Consider the following 23,449-nt stretch of genomic DNA (forward strand, 5'->3'; position numbering starts at 1 on the left):
GGGAGAGCTTTTCTGCAGGCAAAGGGAGTTTCTGGTGCCATTTCTTTAAATTGCCCCTTTGACGGACATGTTCAAGATCGCTTCCTATAGGTTACTCTTCGCCCCCTCACACTTGTACGGGTTTAGATGCCTTTCATCAGAGATCAGATAAATACCATTTGCTGGCAGCAGCAACAGGAGCGGGGCAGCGCCCCCAGGTTTTGATCCTGGGTTCCCCAGGGGCCTCTGCTTCGCCACTGCAGGGAACAGGTTGCAGGAAATTGGAATAGATGGGCCTTTGGTCTGATCTGTGTTACCTGCTAGCAGCGCTCCTGTTCCGCTCATGGCAAAGCAGGGCTTTATACCAACCTTTCAAGACATGGACGTGGGTGACGTAGGGGCTCCGATCTGCACCATTCTCCTTCCAAGGCAGTCACGTGAAACTTCTTCGCCTGCCCCTCGGATTTGGTGCAGGTCAAAGTTTTGTGAGTACTGTCTACCATTAGGCACTACCTTGTTCTTGAAGCCACCTTGGTCATTATAGCCGTTCCTTGGGGAGGAGAGCGCACTTCGCTCATGGCCAGAGGCACCACTCTCCTTTTATCATTCCTTGATTAAGACGCGTCGAAGAAGCGATTCAGTTAAACTTGTTGCAAACTCATACAGGGAAATCCGGCAGGGAAAGACGGGACTCCACAGCGCCATCTGATGTCGCAGTGTTATGTCGCATATACAACGCATATAAAACGATTTTTCTTTACCAATCTAGCTGAGGACTTGCAGAGCTTGGCTACGCAGTTGGCCAAACTTTAGAGCTGAGCCGACCAATTAAAACAAAACAAAAAACCCTCATAGCAAACCCTTAGACCGGCCATCCTCAGCCTGGTGCTCCGGCCAGATGTTGTTGAACTATAGTTTCCATCATCCCTACCTATTGGATCTGTTGCCGGGGGTTGGTGGCAATTGTAGAACAAAACATCTGGAGGGCTTTGGGGACAGTTGCCTTAGTCTGCAGCCACCCGCTCCTGCATACCTACTTGGAAGTAAGGCCCCTTTTATTCCAATGAGACTAACTAAATATGCAGAAGTTCGCACCTGAGCTAAAGGGGGTGGTGCCCACGCACGTCACCACGTAATATAAATAAATAAATAAAAAGTTGTCTCCATGTTGTAGACTAGGATTAAGGGCGAGTCCTGGATCTGAAAACAGTAAGTGCTGGGTTCTTTATTTATTTACTACTAGTAGTAGCTATCTAATCCTTGGAACTCAAAGCGTTGCAAAAACAAATCTAAAATCAAACACGGAATGATCAGAAAACTCGTAACCGTGATTAAAAAAAAGATTAAAAAATAAAAACCAGAAAATTAACAAGGGCAAGGGCAGGATGGGATTGTGCCACTGAACCGAGTTTTCTAAATCGGCGGAGTCACTGCTGCTCGTGGGAGTGGTAACTATTCCTGCGTCAGTCTAGTGAACCTGAATTCCCAACGGATTTCGAAATGGAGAGAAAGTTAACAAATGCTTTTCGGAGGGTGGGGGGGGGGGGCAAAGCAGCCACTCCGGATTCACTGCTGCGGATGGCGTCCGTATCCCAATGGCGCCTTTTGCAAAAGCCTGGCGGCGGAGAAAACACGCTCGCCCGCGGCGCCGGGCACCCTCCTTCCCTCGCACGGAGCATCTCCGCGTCCCTCCCGAGGCTGCCGCCCGAGGTGCTCCTTAGAACCTTGCTCTGGGCTGCCATAGGCCGGCGCGGGGCGCATGCGCGCCTCTCTCCGAGGGCTCCCTCTCGCCCGCTCTCTGCGCCTCCCCTCCCCTCCCGTTCTCTTCCCCCTTCGGACGCCGCCGCCGTCGCCGCCGCCGCAACTTTTCTTGCACTTCGGAGGAGCGGCGAGGGCAGAAGCGCGCCAGACGCCGGAGGGAAGGCGAGCGCCGGGAGCGACTCTGCGCCGCGCGGCGGAGCATGTAGCCGCGGGGAGAAGGAAGGAAGGAAGTCGGTCGAGGGGAAGAGGCACCTTCGCGCCACCGCGGGCCATGGATTGGGGCAGCCGCCGCCGCCTCCCGCTTTGAAGCCCGGAGGAGCTCGCCTTGCGCCCCCCCCCCGCCGCCCCCCGTCTTGACTGGCTTGCAATGGAGGGACGCAGCCTGGGCACGGCTCGACAGCCCCGGGCGCCCCGTGGCAGCGGGTAGGCAGCAGGCGAGCGCCGGAGGGAGCCTGCAGGCGCGCTCCGGAGGCACCCAACCCGCTGCTGCAGCACCACCAGCACCACTACCTGGGCCGGTCTGAGCCCCAGAGCCGAGCGAGGAGCTGCCAGCCTGGGAGCCGGTCCCGTCCCCTCGCGACCGCGGATGGACCTTGCGAAGGAGGCGCCTCTGCTCCGTCGCTGGAGCGGCCCGGCCCGGCCCGGCGGAGATCCCTTGCCAGCCGCTGCCTTTCTTTGCCTCGGAGCGTTCGGCGACGATTTGGGCTTCGCACCGCCTCGCTTGTGGATTACTTGGCTGCTAAGCTAGGCTCGCTTTGGCGGGTCTCTCTCTTCTCCTCGCCCGTCCGCCCCCGACCACCCCCCCTCCATCTTCGACGCTTTCTCCCTCCCGCAACAACAATGGAGGTGAGTAACACAACTTAGGAATGGGAAAGCGGGGCGGGGGCTCGAAATCCGCTGGGCTGCGAGAAGGAGGGGAGCGGGGTCCGAAGCGATGGCTGGATTTGCTCCAAATTTGCGATCGGGGGGAAATCGTCGAAAGAGAGCGAGCGAGCGCGCGCTTGAAAATTAGCTCCTTGGAGAGGGAGGGCGCGAGAAGGAGGCTGTGGCTTCGGATTTCTTACAAATATTTGGCTTAAGGTGAAACTGACGAGAGAGAAAGAATGAGAACATAGGCTTCCCTCTCTCTCTTCACCGCGTTCATTTAGGTGCCCCTCTTTGCGCGCGCTCCCCCGCCGGTCAGAACTCTCCAGTCTCGCAACAAACCTGTTGCTGCAAAATGCTCCGATTCTGCCCCATCCTTCCCATAATGTCCCCCCCTCCCCTTGTCTTAGTATTGTTGATTTCCTTGGAAAGCCCTTATCTGTTCTTTTAAGAACTTATTCCCAGCGCCTAAAGCTTCTCAGTCTAACCCACCCCCGGGCCATCCGCCACCTCCAAGGCGGATCGAGGTTTATAGGACATCTCTTGCAGCTTTCTTCCGTGCGGACTTCTGCTGAAGAACCCGGGCATGGCAGACATTGAGGCCTGTACCTTTAAGAGAACTTGGCTCGTGGCCAGGGAAAAACCTGGCCGCTTTTCTCCTCCTCCTCCTCCTCCTCCACCTCAGTCCCTCAAATTTTGCTCTCTGTTTCTGCATATTGTCACTTTGCATCTGTAAAGCGTTCCGCTTGTGTTGGAAGGGGAGGACGGAAGGGGCTTTGCTTTGTCCCCCCCTCCTTGCTCCCCCCTCCAAGCCTCGCTGTCCCTTTGATGCTCCACATTGAGGAGGTTGTGTGTGTTTGTTTTTAATTGTCAATTGTATGCTAAATTAGTTACAGTCGCGAGGTCACCGGGAGTTCAGTTTCACCCAGAAACTAATCTTTTTGAGGGATGGCGGGGCGAGGGGCGGAGGAGAGAGATCCAGGGAGATCTTGAACGAAAGTCCCGGGATATCATTTAATATGGAAGAACAGGGGTGCGAGGAGAAAAGGCAACCTTTTCCCTCCCCTCTTCCACCTCCCGGAGTTTTAGTATATGAGTAGCTTTCCTTGTTTAAAAACTGCAGCCCATAAAACCTTGGAATGCTTCGCCTGCTTTTCTTAGACAGCCCCCCTTCTTTTCCAAAGCCCCCTCCCCTCCAGGGCAAGGTGGTGGGCTCGCTCGCTCTTGGCCCTGCAAAGCCGTCCAGCCGGCCCGCCTCGGCAATTGTTCCTGCGTTTTACAACCCACCCGAGCCCAGGGGGCTCGCAGTCTGCATGCCTACTTACCCAAGGTAGAGCTAGCATTAAAACAGCGGCCATAAAACCAGATGCCCTAACAGGCTTTCCAGACCTCCTGTGCTCTTTTTTTCTTTTTTAATTGGGGGGGGGGGGAGAGAGAGAGACAAGCAAGTTCGGATCGCAGGCGGGCGAGCCCTTCTGGCTGCTCTTGGGGAGGGATGATCTGCACCCCCGAAAAAGAAAACGTTTTAAAATAGCTAATTTCCCCCACAAAAAGCAATGGTCTGCTCTGTCCGGGGGCTGCCTTCGAACGCGAAGTTTAAATGGCCCGGTCCTAATGGACTCTTCGGCGGCTTGTTTCCAGTGTGCGCCGGACATTTCAAAAAACGGTTCGGGGAGACTTGGTGGCGCTGCACAGCACCGGGCCTTTCTTTTTGGCGCCCTCCGAAGGGGGTCTCCGCCTCCGAGCTCTTTCTCCGTTCTGGATCAGGCTGAACGGAATAACCCCAAGAAATGGTGAAGTATTACTTCTAACATAAAGAGAGGGCGAAACGCGGAGAGAGGCACCATCCCTCTTTCCCTGGCCCCCTAGTGTAGCGTCCCGGGGCTTCGTTTGACGGCTGAGGCTGCCCTCTATTGGGGGCGGCGGAGAACGGCTTCCGCGTCAAACTAGGCTCTCTCGCCTTTAAAACAAAGCCGGCACCGCCATAAACCAGGTTTTAAATACTGTATTAGATCTATAGCTGGATTTGTGCGCAGAAGATCGCTCAGATGCAGCTATACTTGCCGAGCCTAATATTTCGACTCGGCGAGCGCAGAGTTTGAATGGAAACTCCTCCCGAAGAATCTCCTTGCGGCCCCGGATTCCCAAGTCAAGGCCTGCGGGTGTCACGATCACAGCCGAAACTGGGTTTGTGTGGCAGAGATGGGTTTTCTCATTCGGATATAATGTATATATTTTCTTTAAGTCCCCATCTGTGGATGACTTTTGGAGAGTCTGTCCTGCTATCCCGCGCGTCCACACCCCCTTGGCAATCCCCCTAGGACTGCGCGCCCTTGGACACCCCCCCCCCTTGACTCCGCCAGCATCTTTGCGTGAGGCGTTCCCTTGCGACGGACAGGCTTGCATCTCCGGCGGCGCGCTGCCCTCGTCGGGAAGAGAGTGGTAGAGCTCCGAGGCTGGGACCGCGAAGTTGCCGCCTTGTTCGCACAGCGCTTTGAGAGAGGCGCGAGGCGCCCGACGGGCGGTGCCGACGTAGTCCATCGCTCATTCAACAGTCCCATAAGACAGGCGGAAAAACCGAGGGGATCGGGCCACACAGGGAGCCAGTGGCAAAAAGGCGGGGCGGGGGACGTTGAACCTCTTATGTGCACATCGGCCGAAACACACACATTGGCTTCTCTCTATAGCTGGGGATTTATTCCCTTCTGTTATTTGCACACGCACATGAGCTTTGCATCCCCCCGACGGCTGCGGGGGCTTTCTGTTCCTCTCCAGCCTCGCCTTCTCTGCTCCCTCCCCGTCCCCAATTTGCTGGAGCGTGGCCGGCTTTATGGGGCATGAACTCTCCACATTCCTTCAAGGCGCTTCAGACTGCCGGGGAAATAAATCGGGCGCCGTTAGCGGCCCGTCACTAGACGCGCACCCCCCTCCGGCCTGTTCCCCCAAATTCCTGCAGCCTTGTGTCATGCTCTGCTCGGGGAGGAAGGCCGCTCCGCGGGGCTACGTTGGCCCTTGGCTTTCTCCTGAGGTACGGTAGGAGCTCCTTGGTTGAGAAGGTGATTTATATACAGTATCTGTAGTAAGGGGAATCGGGCTGTGGGTGGACCAGGTCCTCTGGACGCAGCAAAGTTCGGGCCTGCCTCGGCGCAAGACGGCAAGCGCGGGGACCCCGCGATAGGCCGGGCAGGTCCAAGTTTCCTCGCTCGGGCCCTTCCGGCGCCAGAGCCGCCTTCCTCGTGGCGCGATCGCCTGGCTGTAAGGCGCAAGGGAGCCCACCGGTGTCAACGCACCGGCCTTGGAGCCTGGGGGAGCCGCTCCGCCACCGGCGAGCCTCCGAAAAGCCCCCTCGTTTCCGCGATCCGGTGTACTCTACAAGGCCCTTCTTGGAACCCAGCCCACTGAAGCGAGAGGCGCCCACAGCTCTCCGCACCGATATCCGTCGAGCCCGCGAAGCGCTCTGACCATTATTAAGCCCCCTGGAATAACGGCGTCCGACGTCCTAAGGCAAGACCGGCGTTAGAGGGGAACGGCGACGCGGTCTGGACGGGTTTGTCAATCGGATTAGGTGGAATGCGCCTACTTGAAAGGCCAAACTAGCGCGTGAGTCTGGAGTGGAGACCAAGTAGCTTCTCTTTGCTTGCATTATTAGGGCGTCATCTATCCCTTATCGGATTCTTGTAATCGGGCCAATAAAAATCCAGCCATGGGAGCCTTATGCGCGCGTTATTTACTTGGGAGTAAACTCCACCGAAGCCGCCGGGGCTTCATTTCTCTGTTGTTATAAGCTTGGACGGCTACTGCTTTTCTGGATCGAGCTGCCCCTCGCTCTACGTTTCTGTTTACACCGACTTGAATGGCACACTTCACGCGGACAGAGTCCTTTATATCTTGCGTGCAAAAGTCCCGGTTGCTGTCCAAAGTGGCGCTTGGAGCGCTGAGGGCCACAGATCTACACCCCACCCGCCGCATTTTTTGCTCTCGTGACACTCACTCTCGAGTAGCCCCGTTCAGTTCACACACCCACAAACTAGGATCGGTTGGCTCCAGAGGACGATTTCCAGGTGCGACATTCCAGACTCTGAAATGCCTCACGTAACATTAAACGGGCGGGGCGGGACAGGTTACCAGAGTGCGGCCGCCAGATAGAACTTCGGGCTGCAAATTCTTCTCCATAGTCCTATTTAAAGCAAGAACAAGGGGTTGCTCCCAGTTCATCAAAGGGAGCAATGAATCTTCTTCCCCTGTGAAAAAGAGCTGGTTTCCTTTGACTCCATTTGCCCGGATAATTGGAAAGGGAACAAGCAGCCCCCTATCGCCATTTGGCAGTACATGGAAGGCTTTCCTATACCCTTTCGCCTTCGTTCCCCCACCTCAACCAGAAATCGGCTGCGCGGAGGAGGGGGTGGGAAGAGAGGAGTCGAACGGGGGGGGGGGCTAACTCGAACCAGGTCCCTGCCCGAGGCTGGAGGAGCTTCCAAGATTCCCGTCTCGCCCGCCGTGCGCTTCCAACTGGATGGTCCCAGGGGCCCAGGTCACTGTCCTCTTATTGCCCCCTCGCCCAGAAGAGAGAGCTCTGCGCTCATCGGCTGCTTCAAACTGCGGCGCGCTTCGGCGGGCGCGTTTCTCCGCCGCGCGCCTTTGCGCCTTGTTGCCCCTCCCTCCAGACGGCTCTGTCTTAACTTATCCAGATAGCACAGTGAGGAGCGGGATGTGGGGGTGGGGTGGGGGTGGCACTGTCCGTCTCTGCGGGGTTTTGGTTTGTGTCAGAGCCCTAGGTCTTGCTGTCTGTGATGGGGGGGAGGAGGCGGGACGGGATGAGACGGGGGATTTTATGCACGGACGTTGGGGAGGAGCGATGGCCGGCGGCGAAAAACGTGCTTTGCAAACACCTTCCTGAGCAAGATCCGTTTTGACGATTCTCGTCTGGAAGCGGCTCCTATAATTAAAAAGGAGGAGGCGCGCGTCGTTCTAATCCGAAGCCGAGCGCCACGGCTGGGACGTGGGTGCTGTTGTCCTCCCTCCCCGTCGACTGACCGTCGCTCTCCACTTGTTGCGCGCTCCGCGTCTGAGCAGCAAAGCGCGGAAGGGGCTGGCAACGGCCTTCTTTTTCTTTCCGGAGGCGGATGGTGTGTATGTATGTATGTATTTGTTTGTGTCCATAAAACTGTGGGCTGGGCGCCGCTGCTACTCAGCTTTTTCCTCCTCGTTATCGAGACTGCTTTGGGATTCACTCAAAAGCCGAGCCTTCGCGGCGAGGCGGGTGAATGAACTTGGAGCAGACACTGGCTTGGCCACCGCACAAGTCCCTGGCTGAGGCGCAGAAGGACCGCCGCCTCTCCCAGACCCCGGGGGGCTGCGCTTTGTTCCGTCGTGAGATGGTCCGGTCCAGGCCATAAAAGCTTCTCGCTCTCTTCTTCCCTCCCCTGCAGAAGTCCATGGGAACCTTAGTCCAAGGTGGAGCTCTGTGGACAGAGGCAATGACTTCTAAGTACCTCTTTCTGAGTCTGGCCATCTTCTCTTCACTTATCCAAGTTGTGATAGAAGCCAGCTCTTGGTGGTAAGCTTTTTAATATTTTCATCATCTGTACAAATTAATTAATCCCCCTCCCTTTAAAAAACAACAACCATCCAATAAGGTGGAGGAGGCCTACCTTGCTCCTGGGAAAATAAAAACTATGAACACCCTGAATCCATTTTTCCTATTCTTTTAGGAGGGATGGAGGGGAAAGGATAGGCAGTCTGCATTTATGTAGTCATTCAAATCCTGGTTTGGAATAAGTAGTACTGTAGAAACTAAATTAAATGTAAAATTGTAACTGGGAATGTCCTCCTGGCTTTCTAGACACATCTGTGCAAAAGTGAGCCACATACTTTTGAGTCCTGTGTGTTTAGGGTCTTGCTGGTTTCAGCTCAAAAGAATTGTGCAAATGAGGCTGTGAAACCCTAGGCACACTTACTGGGGAGTAAGCTCCATTTTTCTGAATAGAATTTGCTTCTGAGTAAATATTCACGCAGAGAGCTGAGATTAAATTTATCCCTTTGAAAACAGGCACACATGTTGAGGTCTTTAAGGCATTGGGTGAATAAGGCGTTTGGTGACAGGATTCACTTGTGTGCCAATTCTTGATTGTGAATTTTTAAATGATGGCATGGGGGGGGGGGCTCGAAATCCCATTTAATTTATGTGGCCTGCATTACATCCTTTATGGATCATGAGACCGAACTTTTGGATGGTAACAATTCTCTTGCTACAGAAGATTCTCTAGTGTCTGATAGTTATTTTTCTTTTTTAAAAAGATTGACATGGCATGTTAGAGAATCAAGCGTGTTCTGGGAGCATCTTGGATTTTGTTTCCAGGTTTGAAAAAAAAAAAAAAACCATAGGGATGGATAGTGTGAAATATGAAGCCTAGGAGGGGAGACAGCCTAAGAGGGGGGCAACCATCATATTTAGATAGCTGCATAATTCAGTGTCTGTCTCAATAAATTCATGCATGTGGTTTACTTTAGCTTTCCAACGATTGAATGAAGCTGAAGACACACACACCCGGCACCTTTCCCACATTTTGGCCGCCGTCCCCAGCAGACCAAATGGAACAAGCAAATTTGTTTCAGGGCTGGGTTCCATGTCTGCGGAATCCACACAGCATGTGCATTCAGCTGTTGTTCTTGAGCTTATTGCTGCAACCCTTTGTCTTTTCACAGGTCTCTGGGTATGAACCACATGAACCCCATGAACCCCGTTCAGATGCCGGAGGTGTACATCATTGGAGCCCAGCCCCTTTGCAGCCAACTGGCCGGGCTCTCCCAAGGACAAAAGAAACTCTGCCACTTGTACCAGGACCACATGCAGTACATCGGAGAGGGTGCCAAGACGGGGATCAAGGAATGCCAGTATCAGTTCCGCCACAGAAGATGGAATTGTAGCACTGTGGATAACAACTCCGTTTTTGGCAGAGTCATGCAGATAGGTAGGAAGGGCCTGGGAGTTGTGTGTGCTGGATTTACGTCATGGTGGGTGTGCTAGGAAAACCTGCCAGGTTCTTTATGCGCCATTGAAACCTGTCAAGAAGGAGAAAGCTAAATGGCCTTTAGCCCAGAGATCCTTCCTGTGAAGCTAGAAGCACATGGGGACCACTGGTGGTAGGGAACAGGAAGAGTAGCATTGCCATTCTAACCTTGTCCTGATACAGATTAAAATTAAGCCAGATCTAAATTTAAAGGAGGAAGCATGAAAACAAGTCGTTTTCAGCCAGAACAGGGTCATTTCTATGTCTGGGATTCCAAAGCTGTGTGACAATTGAATTTGACTCCAGATTAACCACACACCAGCTTTTTGTCATGCCATAATTTTTATGTTGAGTCCATTTCCCCTTCACAGCCCAATTCTCTGTGTGTTTGGAAGCAAGCCCCCAAAGTGCTCAATGGGGCTTACTCCCTAGTTAAGTGTGCTTTAAGACTGCAGCCTTCTCACCCACCCCCCAGCAAAATAATTTTTGTTTCAAGGGGATTTCAATTTAGAAATTAAATATGTTGGCACTCGCAGTCAACGTGCTTTCATTGAGGCTAAGAACATAGGTAGGTGTTGCATGCGTTTAACCATAATTATTATGGTTAATTAAAAATGCTGTCTTGGAGCAATCTCCCGATCCCTGTATGCTGAGAGTGTAGCTTCTGTTAGTTGCTTTTGACAGGGCCTTTCTGCTGTAGAGCTCACATCAGCATAAATACTGCCCCTGCTTAAATTACAAGGGTTAAAAGGCAGCATCACTCTAATGACTGATGGGTTGCTCCCCCTCCCCAACTAGAATAATGGCATTTGTAGCATACATTCAAATCTATACATCTCTCTCCATGTCCCCTCCCCAGCCTCAAACGCACAACTTGTGTATACCAGCATCTCAGAATGCAGAGATCTAAATCTAATTTTAAATCCCGCTTTTTGAAATAGGATAGGGAAGGATTGGAATGACTTTAAAATTAGATTAAAGGTAACTTCATTTATGCATTGAGTAGGCTTCTGCATTGCTTGCAGGGATGCTGTTAAGTCACATTTACCCTAGAAGTTAATTTTATGTAAAAATAAGCTTTACAAAATCTCAGATTAAACATTTTCCATGCCTCCCCCCCTCCAAAAAAAGGAACTAAGTGGAAACACTTGTTTATTGAAGACTTAAGTTTTCTCCTGCAGCTTTGCATTACAGATGCTGTAGAACTGAGAGGTTTCGAATAACTGGTCAGATTATCACTGCCCCATACCGAAAAACAAATAAAAACAGTACACCAAAATCCTGAAAGTACTGAAACCTTAAGCGTTTGTATACCTGGTCAGGTATGTTCCAGCCTTGAAGACTCATGTTTAAGTTGCCATGGTCTCTTTTTGCAGACTTTGCATCTACAAGTCCTGGAATGGGTCCCCATTGCTTCCAGGTCTCTGTTTCTTCTCCACAAGACATCTGCATGTATTTATTTTTATTTAGTAGGGTAATTGGCCACTTAGATTAACTGAAAATAGAAGTGAGTGTAATGTGTGCATTGAGCTGTTAAAGATCCTGAAAAGTGTATTCATTGAGAACAAGTATGTGCTCTCATTGCATAGTTGGGTCTAGTTTCCTCGAATAAACTATTGGATTGGTTGCTGTTTCTCTTGAATGGGGGACAAGATCTCAGCTTCGCTGCCCTGCTTCTTGCATAGACATGGCTCAGCCTTACAGGGCTATAAATCCACTTACAGTGTGCAGTTAGGACAAAAGATCGTGCCAGTTTGGGCTCTCTGCCTGGATCTGTATGTTTCTCTATGATGTCTTTGCTGATTGACCTGAAAGAATTATGAGCTGATAGTGGTTTGATGTAGCACACTAAAAATCCTGGAAGTTTATATAACATTTCAGACTGCTGTTGGACCAAATTTAAGTCAATAGCAAAACTCTAGCTAAGTTCAATATACAGTATCCTGCAATATGTTCAGATTGCAAATGAGCCATCACTATGGTACCAAAACGTTGACTTGCTCTCTGTGTAACTGCTCCCAAGGGTTGATCATCTAAACCTGATTTGCAAAAGCCTTGGCATTCACTTCAGTGTGATGCGAATCAGATCACCACAATATTGCTGGCTCAAATAAAACGTGCTGTTTCCTTGTTTCTGAAAGAGCCTGGGAAATTGGTTGCATAATATTGGGGAAATGTCTCTGTGTGGTGTTGTTGTTGTTTTTCTCTCTGGAAGGAGAAACTGCAGCAAATTCAATTAATAACTTTTTAAAAAAATGTCTATGACTAGACATTTTACTGCACTGGCAATAATAGTGGAATCGCAGCTTCAAGTTGAGAATGCTGTTCAAAGGAAATATAGCTTTGCGCCTTATATGTTTGTATAAGTTCTTGCAGCTTGATGCAAAAAAACCAAAACCAAAACCCCAAGGCAGTGTCCTCCCGTGCTCAGTTGGGCAGCTTAAATCCCATTGACGGCAATGGCATTTCAACCATCAAACTGAGCCGGATTACAGCCTAAATTCCCTTTCGAGATGTGTAAGCGAATCACTTGTTTTCTCTGCAGCCCCTTTCTGTCAAAATAGTATAAAAGTAGGGAGGGCTTTTTTCTTTTTCTTCTTTTTCTTTTTTTTTGAAATAGACATCAGCAATTTACATGGGAGAATGCAAGAAAGCTTTAGATAATAATAATAATAAAGGAATCGTGTTCGTGCCTAGCAGAGAGCGAGGAGCTTCTAAACAAACCAGCCCTCTGCTGGCAACAAGACTTCGAATACTGTCAAAGTTGATGAGACTTGCTTTAAACAGGCTCCTACCGTCTGAAGCTGAAGCCTACAGAAAACAGTTTCATGGCACAGGGCTGCTTGCTCAAACTGCTCCCCCCTCCCCTGCAAATTTCTTCCATCTGTTTTCTTTCTGTCTTTGGCGTATTTCGATCTCTACCTTTTTGCCCCTGTCCAGACTTGAAAGGGTTCTTTTAAAAACATGCTTGTGGAGAAGAACCTAGACGTGGCATATCCCCCAAAATGATAGTGAGATGAGAGCTGTCTCTGTGGAAGTGGACCAATTAGGCAAAGCTCCTATGAGCTTTGCTGTGAATGACACTAGAATAAATACTACAGGGTGCTTTCAGTGTTCTGCTGTGTCTGTTAAAATCGAGTCCAGCTGATAAAATGCGACCAAGAATTGGTAGGCTTATGTAGTAGTACAAAGTTCTCCAAAAGCAGGAAGGTGCCCTCAAACAGAAAAATGCCTCAGTTACAATGGTTGGGTGCTTTGGTGTGTGCCTTCATCAGCCTGTTCCGTTTGTTTAAAAAGTTTGATTTTCCAGTGATTCCTAATTTCCTCAAATAGAAAAAATATATTTCTCTGCAAAAGTGCCTAAATAGCTAAAGGCTCCACTGAAGAATGGGCTCTTTGAAATTTGGGTCCCATTCTTTGAGCTAGTGAAGTTCTTGAAATTGTTTTTGTGTAAAACAACAACAAACCCCCAAACCTCTGGTTTCTTAGAAACATTAGCAGCACACAAGGCAGAGCTTTAACACAGCTTTAACCTTTTTGGAGCTGTTACTGTGAGGACAGTGTGTGTTGCAAAGTATCTGCTGGGCATTAAATAACAGGGAGGGGGTAGCAATTTACCTTTTGTAGAGACCCTTAGCTACTCTTTTGAAAGACTACAGAGAGCATGGTCTGGCTAAAATTGGGAGGAACTGAAAGATGTGGCTTGTGGGCTTCATCAAGCTCCTATGAAGTGAGATATTTATAAATGAATTCTTTTCGGGGGGAAATTGGATTCAGGTAATATACCAACTAATGAATTTCCCCTCAGGATAACTAGTAATTAGCCGAATTGAGTGGAGCTTTACATCACAGAAAACTCTCTCTCTTATGCTGCAATCCTGTGCACATTTACTAGGGATAAAGCCCCATTTAACCAAATGGGACAAGCTCTGAACTTCAAGCCTTTAAACTTTGGCAATGAAGAAGAAACATCCTAAGAAGGCTTCTGACATTTTTTCTTTTACTTTACCAGAGCTGATGGCCAGACCTCAGGCTTCTCCAATATGTTTCCTTCTTTGTAGATAAATGAATAGATAATTCAAGATGCCCGAATTTCTTTCTAACCAGCATAGCAGACTCTAGGATTTTTATGCCACTATCCTGATATCTAATACCATCAGCCACAGTGGGAACACTTCATTCATGTACTGTTGTTTCCCTTTTCAAATGAACATCTGTCATGTCGGGAGTGGGGGAAGCTCAGAATTGATCTTCACCTGTATTAAATAAAATAAATGTATGTGATCCTGGTGTGTAACTCCGAGCCTCCTCTTCTTCCTTGCAGGCAGCCGGGAGACAGCCTTCACGTACGCAGTCAGTGCTGCCGGTGTGGTCAATGCCATGAGCCGGGCCTGCCGGGAGGGGGAGCTCTCTTCCTGTGGCTGCAGTCGGGCTGCCAGGCCGAAAGATTTACCTCGGGACTGGCTGTGGGGTGGCTGTGGGGACAACATTGACTATGGCTACCGCTTTGCCAAAGAGTTTGTGGATGCCCGTGAGCGAGAGAGGATCTACCAGAGAGGAACTTACGAAAGCGCCAGGATCTTGATGAATCTGCATAACAATGAAGCAGGGAGGAGAGTAAGTCTCACACCCCCCCTCAAACCGCCACCCCTCCCCCCAAAATAATGTTTGCTCTTGCCTTTTCTCACCGTGATGCCAAACCCTTTGCGTTCCCAAGGCCCGTTTCAAATCTGTAGCAATACCTGTTCCCAAACCTCTGTGTGTGGTGGGTTTTTTTTTTGGTGAAAAGCAATTTTCTTTTGAATGAGTTTGAATGATGGGTGATCTCTGGAATATGTCTTGTTTAAATAAGAGAGATCCGTTATTTCCCTTTAGATCAGGAGGGGGAAAGGTTCCATTTAAATGCAAGGAGTGAGAGTGGGAGAAGGAAGCCTATCAGTAACTACTAGCTAGAATGGCTGTGCTCTGCCGCCACAGTTGTGCTCAAATCCTGCTTGCTGATTTCCCCACAGGCTTCTGGTTGGCCACTGTGTGAACAGGATGCTGGACTAGATGGGCCACTGGCCTGATCCAGCAGGGCTCTTCTCATATTCTTATGTATAAGCTCAGTGGCAATGACAAGGGCCATGGGTTGATAGCCTTCCTTCAAATGGGCAAAATACGTACCCCCTTCCCACCTCCCTTCCAAGTTGTTCTAATAAAATAGTGCAAGTCACAGTGAATTTTATGCAGAATAGAATTTTATTAGTTTATATTTCCAACCAATCCAGTTTTCTTTGGAGCGGGTGACCGAAGCGCCGTATTTTGCCGGAGTGAAATATTCTTGCAAGGGGGCTATTTTCACTCTTCCTTGTGAGGTTGTGAAAAAAAACACACCCACCCAACAACCAGCTTCTCTGTATTATTAGAAAACATGCTCTTCTGCGGTGGAAGTCAGTTTTTATGGCTTTTTTAATCTTTAAAATCTTTTAAACGAATGAGTGTAAACTTCATTTTTATTGCCCTGGAGTGGAAGGAGCCAAAGTCATTATTTTCCTAGAAGTGACGGTGCCAGGACTCGTCGGCTGGAGACTTTACACTTGTGTTTCAAGGTGAATTAGGATGAAGGATAATTGAAAATTAATAGCATTTAAATGTGAGAAGAAGGCATCTGAAAGCAATGGAAAGGCCAATTTGCTGCTAGGCAGGAGAAAAATGGCTTTTCACAGTTGCCCCTGTCGGCTTCGAGTGGTTCCCTGCTACCACCCCCTTTGAGCTGCCTCCCTGCGATGGCATTTGGCAGAGGTTGAACTCTCCCTCCTCCATCTCCCGCCCCCCCAAAAAACTTTCTTTTAATGCTGGGTGGAAGTGGCATTCGGCATCCACCTAATGTGTCAGACCCCAGGATTTTTGGGGCTGTGTCAACACTGACTCATGTCTATTTATACAGGGTAAATTATCAAGGTCTCCTTGCCAAGGCTTTACAAAGAGGATATTGCGGTGTAGGCCTGTCCCCCACCCAGAGGTGTTTTGGGGTTTTCTCTCTTGGACGGAGCGGCTCAGCTGCATGCGGAGAGATTGGTGTAGGAGGGAGCTGCCGAATCAGGAGTGGAAAATCTGCAGTGCGGGTGGTGTGCAGGGAGAGAGAAAATCTGATGCAAGTCTAGCAGCGGCAAGCCAGTCCACTGACTGGTCAGGTGGCATTGATTTTAGTTCTGCCTTCTTGTGTGTGGCTGAGGATTGGCAGCAGGCCATCTGTTTTGTGTACAGAAGATCTTGGGTTCAATCCTTGGCATCTCCCGGTTGGGCTGGGAATGCCTCTGTCTGAAATGGCCAGCCAGTATGGACCTTGGATGGGGGACCTGTAGCCCTCTAGACATTGTTGGACTCGCAGCCAGCAGATCCCAATGGCCAAGGATGATAGGAGCTGTAGTCCAGTAACATAGACAATACTATGCTAGAAGGAGCAACGAACTGACTTGGTAGGCAGTTTCCTATGTTCAAGGGAAGAAGACCATAGCTTAGTGACTTAAACCTGGCCTAACTGTTTCCCTCTTGGAATCTCCCTTCTCTAGCTGATCTCAGCCTGATACAGCTCTTTAGCCAGGGAAACGGCCACCAGTGAATGCACAGTATCTCCCATGCTTCTGCCTAATCCCACAAGCCAGGTGGCCATATTGGGTGCTTTTCGCTATCCATTTGAACAATGTTTGAAATGGACTTCTGATTATGGTTTGAAGCAGTGCCTACTCCCATCTGACATGACATGGTTCTTGCGTTTTTAAGATATGCTGGGGTGTTTGCAAGTGCATGGTTGCTAACTGGATGGCTGCTTCAATAATGGCAGTAGGATGTGTTTGTGGGAGTCACTCGGCATTTGCCCTTTGAACATGACAGCCAACAGTTCACCTCAATAGTTTTGAGGCAAACTAATAATTTGCAATACACACAGTTTGCTTGGTTTTCAATTTGGAACAAGCCATGGTTATTCTTATAAGTGAATATGCGTTTGAAAGAATTGGCTAGATGAGGTTAACAGGGAATGTGCGAACACCCATCGTGTTCCAGTGGCCAAACCATTTCCCCTACTTTCTTTTCAGTAATTGTAGATTTCAGTGGTTCTTGGAGTGGTCCATAACAATGGTGGTGCTGCTGCTGCTGCTGCTGATAATGATGATTTTATAATGACAACAGTTAAAATAATGTCAGTTAAGACAACAGTGCTTTTAAAGTTACAGTGAGTAATTACAGAAACAAGGAAAACAGTAGCTTAAACAATAGAATGCTGTCAAAGCTCCATAGTTTGGTGAAACAGAAAAGGCACAGTGAATAAATATGCTTTGATTCTTCTTCTAAAGGAAGGGGAAGCAGTGTGCCAACTTGACCTCAAGGGGAAAAGAATTTGACAGCTATGGGGCCACCACTGAAAAGGCAAAACTATTTGAACTAGGCCTGTGTAGTATGCCGTAATAAATGATCTGATTTTTTTAAATAAAAAAAATCTTTATACTTTATACTGGCAGAAATGAGAGCAAGAACTTTCTAGCAAGAGAAGAATGCTCTGGTGCTGCCTGGGTACAGGAGCTCTTATGTGTTCATGTGGTTTTCCTGCCCATTTGTTTTAGTGTGGGGAGCAGATTTGCATATGGACCAGGCAAGAATCCCCAATGCACACTGGAGAGAATATGAGATTTCGGCTCAGGGCATTATTCTTATTGCTCTGGCATTTGCAAATTTTCTTTAGCCAGGAAGGCCTAGGAGTCCAAAGGTCTATTCTCAGATTTGTTTGAGAGCTACAGATTGCAGCATTTTTGAATGGCCAGAAGCTCACTCCTATTCCAGCCAGCAGTGCCTGCGCATGGCTTCCTTGCGCAGTTGTCAGGGCCTGTTGCTACTGCTGCCTACCCTGGGTTGCCTTAACTGTTTCCCTTCCTGGTCCGGCATTCCAGGAAGTACCAGGTGGCTGGATCTAGGCATCCTTTTGATTTTATGTGGTGTCTCTGATCTAGTGTAGCTCTGGAGCAGTGGTGAAGGAACCCTTCTCTTCAGTCCTAGGACCACATTCCCTTCTAGGCCACCCTCTGGGGGCCATATGCTAGGAGTGGGTGGGGCCAGAGGCAAAAGGGGGTGGAGCAAGGAATGTAAATTTTAGCTTTGTGCAGGCTAGATCCTACACACGCCCGCCTTCCACTGTCTATCCTTCATCGTCATCAGAGTTCAAGGACACATTCCAGCCAGGCAGAAACACTGCCAAGGGGGCTTGACTTGGACAGAGGGCTGTAGCCTGAGGAAAGTCCCTAGAACAAAAGAGAAATGTTGTGTGTGTGTGTGTCATTTGGCCCCAGGCCTGAGGTTCCCTACCCCCTGCTCTGGGGCATTGTGAGAATTTAAAAGGGTGTCTAGACCCAGCCATGCAGTGCTTCACACAGGGCCCAGCGGCAGAAGAGAGCTCCCAGTGCCTTGCCATACTTGGTGCCAACCTTGCCAGGCAGTATAGATGCTTTAGGCACCACATGGAAATACACTAATAGCATCATTAGGGGACCAGTGCCATGTGACGAGCTGCTCACATGCATATCAGAGGTGATGTGAGGAGTTGTCCAAGAGACCCCTGATCCATGTAATCCAATGCTATTTGACTCCTGTAACCTTTTAATCTCCCGCCAGAATAGCGTGTGGCCTGCCACTGAGCTATTGTCCCCTCTCATCTCAGTGCCTGTCCAAGGGGCCAAGACAAAAACATCTGTAGAGATGTGGAGAAAATGACCCAATTCATGTGGTGAGCCACGGTATGCCAAACAGCTTTCCATGGAGTAATTTCAGCCTCCGTGTGGTGGCCAGACCATTCCCCGGGAGCATTAGGAAGACTGCAATATAATCAAGAGTCTTCTATGACAACTGGTGCTTAATTTTTTTTTTGTCGTTGGCAATTTATTGTCCACTTTTCATTATTGTCCCTATGGTTGGTGAAAGGCTTTCGGTAAATGACATGCTGCAAGTTGCACAGAGGGATGCGAGCCAGACTTGTTCCTGTCTGTTATGCACGTATGTGTGCTATGTATATATAAATATAATCTCCCCTTGGGTTATTTTTATTAGAAAGGTGAATAATAAGCCTATTAAACAAAGGAGGAGGCAGACAAACAAATTGACAGGGAAACGTGCCAGAAGTTCCTCTTTGTGTGCTGGACGCCCCCCACTTGCCATGCTGTGCCAGTTGACAGTTAAGAACAGGTGGGGCTTTTTGTGAAGGGAATGAATGAAAGTAAAGCCGTTTTTAATCATCCTTCACAATAAGGGCGGTGTGGTATGTGTTTTTTTGAAGGATCCCAACAGGGCAGTTCAGAGGTGTGTCCTGGAAGAGTGACAGCGCTGAGCCAAGGCATGCAGTGCTGTCAAGGGGGAATGGATTCCCCGTTGCGAAGGCCATGCCTCCTGCGCATTTGTGGCGGAGGTATATTTTGCCCCAGACTTGCACTGACCTTCTTCCTTCTTTCCAACTCCCACCCAGACGGTGTACAGCTTGGCGGACGTGGCCTGCAAGTGCCACGGGGTGTCCGGATCGTGCAGCTTGAAGACCTGCTGGCTGCAGCTGGCTGACTTCCGCAAGGTTGGCGACGCCTTGAAGGAGAAATACGACAGCGCGGCAGCCATGAAGCTCAACCCCCGGGGCAAGCTGGTGCAAGTGAACAGCCGCTTTAATGCGCCCACCATCCATGACCTGGTGTACATAGACCCCAGCCCCGATTACTGTGTGCGCAACGAGAGCACCGGCTCCTTGGGCACCCAGGGGCGCCTCTGCAACAAGACTTCGGAAGGCATGGACGGCTGCGAACTCATGTGCTGCGGCCGGGGCTACGACCAGTTCAAGACGGTGCAGACGGAGCGCTGCCACTGCAAGTTCCACTGGTGCTGCTACGTGAAATGCAAGAAGTGCACAGAGATTGTGGACCAGTTTGTCTGCAAATAGATGAGGACGGGTGGGAAGAGCTTTTTTCCGGTCTACCAGCAGAGGGCAGTAGGGAGGTGGAGAGGTTGCCCCAAGAAGGTCTCCACTCTTTATTTATAGAGTCCAGCAGGTGCTTTCCTTGTTTGGAGATTTTTAAAAAAATCTTCTTCAGCAAGAAGTGATGGGAAAACTTGCTGCATCCAGCTCAGACTGTGCATAGTTTTTTAAATATTTTGTTTTTGTTTTGCAATAACGGGTGGGAGAACCTGAGAGAATATTTATTTTACAGGATTTGGAATTAAGAAAAGAAAAGATAGAGTAGTTCAAAGGGAAATCCAACCCATCCCCATATAGCCTCGTGGGACATAGTACAAGTGCAGTAGATGAGGTATCCGCGTTACATGCTTTGGATCAGAGCATGACCCGTAACGGCTTGGTGACATACACATTTGTGCACGGTATTTCTTCTGAGCTTTAGCAACCCAAAAGAAGTGAGACAGTCAGATACAGCATTGATCCGTATATCTGTAACCTCTAATGGGAGCTCTCCTCAACGTGGCAACTTGAAGGTGTGGGTGGAAGCAGAATTTCCCAAAAGCCACAGCTGTGCTGCTAGGTAATATCTAAAGGCCCATTGGCGTGACATGGTGTTCCCCCATTTAGGCTTGGGAATTCTGTGCAAATGCATTGTGGGGAATGACGCTAACCAGTAGTAGCCAGTGGGGTGGGGCTTCCCGACACCAGTATTGCTCAAGTTTGCCTGGATGGCACTGGAGTAGGGTGGTAGTGAGTTCAAAGCTGTAGCAACCCATATCGGGAGCATGGCTCTGTAGCTCTGCCCGCCTGCAGCAGCCATGATGGATGCCAGTTTTAGGGCAGGTGGACGTTGCAGTTCTCTCATCAGCACCGTCCCACAATGTACCGTCTTGCGGGTCTCCATTAGAAGAGGTATTCTGAATGGGCAGAGGAAAAAGAACCAACCAACCGATTCCTTCAAACAGCTAGCAAACCAGGAGGAAGAATACCTGACTTTGACTGCACAGCGCAGATCAAAGCAGAATTTGGAACGTTGCCACGTCAAGTAAAACATGCCTATCTCACATTATGCACATTTAGAAAAGCCTTTCTGCCTTACTTTATAAGAATATTGAAGAGCTATCTGTGGGATTTCCTAAGCAGTGTGTGTGCCGGTTTGACTGTGCTGAAACTGCAGCTGCATTGTGTGTGCAGTCTGCAAAGTCCTTAAAAACAACAATAATAAATTCAAAACTAATTCTTTCTTTTTAAAGTGTTGTGCGTAGTCAGTTCCCTTTGTAAAAAATCAGTTGACTGATGGCATTGCGGAATTTGGGGAAATGCTGAGTTGATGATACGCCGCGTGGTACTTTTTTTTCTAAAGTGCTGTTACACTTCAAAGTGCCGTGTGGCAGCAACGCCTAAGCGATCATCCTGTGTTTTTTTCATTTTAATGCACAATGCTTTAGAAATATATTGCAGCTATGCACAAACTGCTCAAACTGTACTTGAGCAATTATATATGGGAAAACTATGGTCTGCTGGTGTCTGGTATCTCAAACCTTTTTTAAAAAATACAATCATATTATCAGGACAAAGTAGAAACTTATGATTTCTTTTTTTTAAAGAAAAAAGAAAAAACCAATAGCACAACAGTACAAAAGGCTTCCCATTTGCCAGGACAGGTCAGTTTCTTTGTTTAGACTGAACTTGTTGCTATCTGCCCCCCACCCCGGTCCACATTTAAAGTAGCACACACTAACAAAGTTGGGTTTTTAAAAAACAAAAGTCAGGTTGGGTGTTTTTGTTTTTTTGCAGGCTTTCACAACAGATGGGTGTTGAAGGGTAAGACAATCACAAATTAATCAACGCTTTTTCAAATTCCTCCCAGAACATAGTATCTTTCTGCTCGATTCAGTGAAAGCTCCTGTATACCCTCTACTGTTGGTTATGTTTGGGGACTGTACGTGCTTGGTGCATGAGTTTGCAATGATTTGGAGCAGACTTCCACAACCTACTGCCCTCCAAATGTTTGGGATGGCAACTCGCATCAGCCCCAGGGCCATTGGCAGTGGAAATTCCAAGCTTTTAGACTGTTGGTGCCAACACATAGCACCAGTGCTTAAAAGTTTGCACTGGTTACCCCTATGCAACTGAGCTGAGTTCAAGGCCATTTAACTACTTGGGCTCAAGATACCCAAAGGACCACCTCATATTGTTTATCCCTGTTTGATCACTAGCTTATTAGTGGTCCCCTGTGGCTCAGGTGCTGAGATTGTGTCTACCAGGAGACATGCTTTCAAAGTTGTACGTCCAACTGCGGAGTTTCCTCCCAGCTGAGATCAGACCTGTTGACCTCCTGGTCCCTTGGTGAAGACTTTTTTGATCAGTTGCAATTGATTTTGAGATGCGTGCTGTATCGCTCTTGTACACCGCTTAGAAATGAGGGTTCTAAGCGGTATATAAATGGCTAAATCCAGAGGGCACCAGGCTGGGGGAAGCTTGCTTAGAAGCGTTCTCTTTCTGCAACGCTGTCATTGCGGATAATGGAAATGAGAGACACAAATGCATCTTAACACAAACGGCCCATGTTAATTTTTTTTAAAAGGCAGTCTTAGCTCTTGCCTTTGCCACAACCCCAGTGCTGCCTTTTCATTCCTTGAAAGACCTCTGCTCTTCCCCTAAATCATCCTGTCCAATACATATAAGCAGTTTGCAATGAATTCCAGGCTTCCATATTAGCATTACCATTTTAGAAGCTTTACCTTTTCGAAATTCTGTGAGCTGTCTCATTAATGCCATCAGGATTATCAGCTTTCCAAATGATGATTGCTCTTAATTTATTGTGCAAGGGTATATTTAACTTCCCTGGTTCCTGGTGTCTGCAAACCAATGTCAACTTAAAAATAAAATGAAATAAAGCACTAGTTCACTGAATATGTCACTTTTGGTTTTTATTATACAAAAACCATAATCCTTTTTCTAAAAAAATATGTTGAATCACTTATTCTTTATAGCGACTCCTGTCTGTGAGAGCAGACAGGAATCTAATGATCCTAGCTATTAAAATGCTATTTAATGTAAAATATTTCACTTGTGTTCTTCAGATATTATGTAAATCTACTATGTCCTCTTCTTTGTTCTGTACATTTAATGTACATATTTTCGTCTCGTGTGATTTGTATATTTCACTGGTTTTTTAAAAAAGGCTTATGCCGTAACGGAAAATAGACTATAAAAATAAAATGATGGTTATATATTGGGAGGTGGCTTTAATTCTTTTGGAAAGAGGGTTTTTATTTCAACAAGGAGCAAAGCTGCTTTAAAGAAATACTTTGTGGTAAGATAGGCAAATGACAAACAAACTGAATTTTAGAAAATGTGTAAGAAGGGTGTGGGGAACTAAAACTCCCATCAGCCCTAGAAAGCGTGGCCAGTGGCAAGGGGGAATGGGAGTTGTAGTTCCACAACATATGGTGAGCCAAAGTTTACTTGCTACGATACGATAGAAATGCTTTAAAGTACAACCTTATATTTATCTAGGTAGAAGTAAGCTCCATTGAGTTCATTGGGGTCCAATCCCAGGTGCATCGATACAGCAAGTAAGAATGGAGACTTGTTAGAACCTTGAGGCTGCTGCTAAATTCCACAAGCAGAATGAGAATCCTGAGCACTTTCAGTAGACAGTTTTTTCCTGATCTAGCTTGCACTGCCTAGGTGGATGAGAAACCATATGCACAAATGAATCTTGCCTATTCAGTTCCCCTCCCTCAGCCAAAAGCCAGTGGATCCTTTTTGGGAAAGTTAAAACAGGACTGATCGGCTGTTCAGAACGCAGAGCTGGATTCATCTCCCTTTTCTCTACCCAAACAACTAGTTGTTGAAGCGTTTT

At 48.4% G+C, this 23,449-nt stretch overlaps 1 protein-coding gene across 3 annotated transcripts; it reads left to right on the forward strand.

Annotated features, from left to right (window-relative positions):
- The first annotated feature begins 1,160 nt into the window (after positions 1-1,160).
- Positions 1,161-22,814, forward strand: WNT5A (Wnt family member 5A). Of its 3 annotated transcripts, none has more exons than XM_081180090.1 (5): positions 1,161-1,188; positions 8,034-8,161; positions 9,310-9,575; positions 13,939-14,231; positions 19,105-22,814. In XM_081180090.1, the coding sequence occupies exons 2-5, from the start codon at positions 8,040-8,042 to the stop codon at positions 19,561-19,563; spliced, it is 1,140 nt and encodes a 379-aa protein (XP_081036216.1). In that variant the 5' UTR covers positions 1,161-1,188; positions 8,034-8,039; the 3' UTR covers positions 19,564-22,814. The 3 variants fall into 3 exon arrangements, 2 of the variants coding, with proteins under 2 accessions (XP_081036216.1, XP_081036215.1); XM_081180089.1 differs by lacking the exon at positions 1,161-1,188 and adding an exon at positions 2,360-2,586; XR_014004376.1 differs by lacking the exon at positions 1,161-1,188 and having other exon boundaries at positions 19,105-22,005; positions 22,038-22,814.
- The last annotated feature ends 635 nt before the right edge of the window (positions 22,815-23,449 follow it).

The sequence above is a fragment of the Podarcis bocagei genome, assembly GCF_964188305.1.
Source record: "Podarcis bocagei genome assembly, chromosome: 2".
NCBI lineage: Eukaryota > Metazoa > Chordata > Lepidosauria > Squamata > Lacertidae > Podarcis > Podarcis bocagei.

Excerpts from the sequence above, each read along its gene's own strand:
- WNT5A (XM_081180089.1), top strand. Across the intron at positions 8,162-9,309 it reads ATAGAAGCCAGCTCTTGGTG|GTCTCTGGGTATGAACCACA; the intron begins GTAAGCTTTTTA and ends GTCTTTTCACAG. Across the intron at positions 9,576-13,938 it reads TGGCAGAGTCATGCAGATAG|GCAGCCGGGAGACAGCCTTC; the intron begins GTAGGAAGGGCC and ends TCTTCCTTGCAG.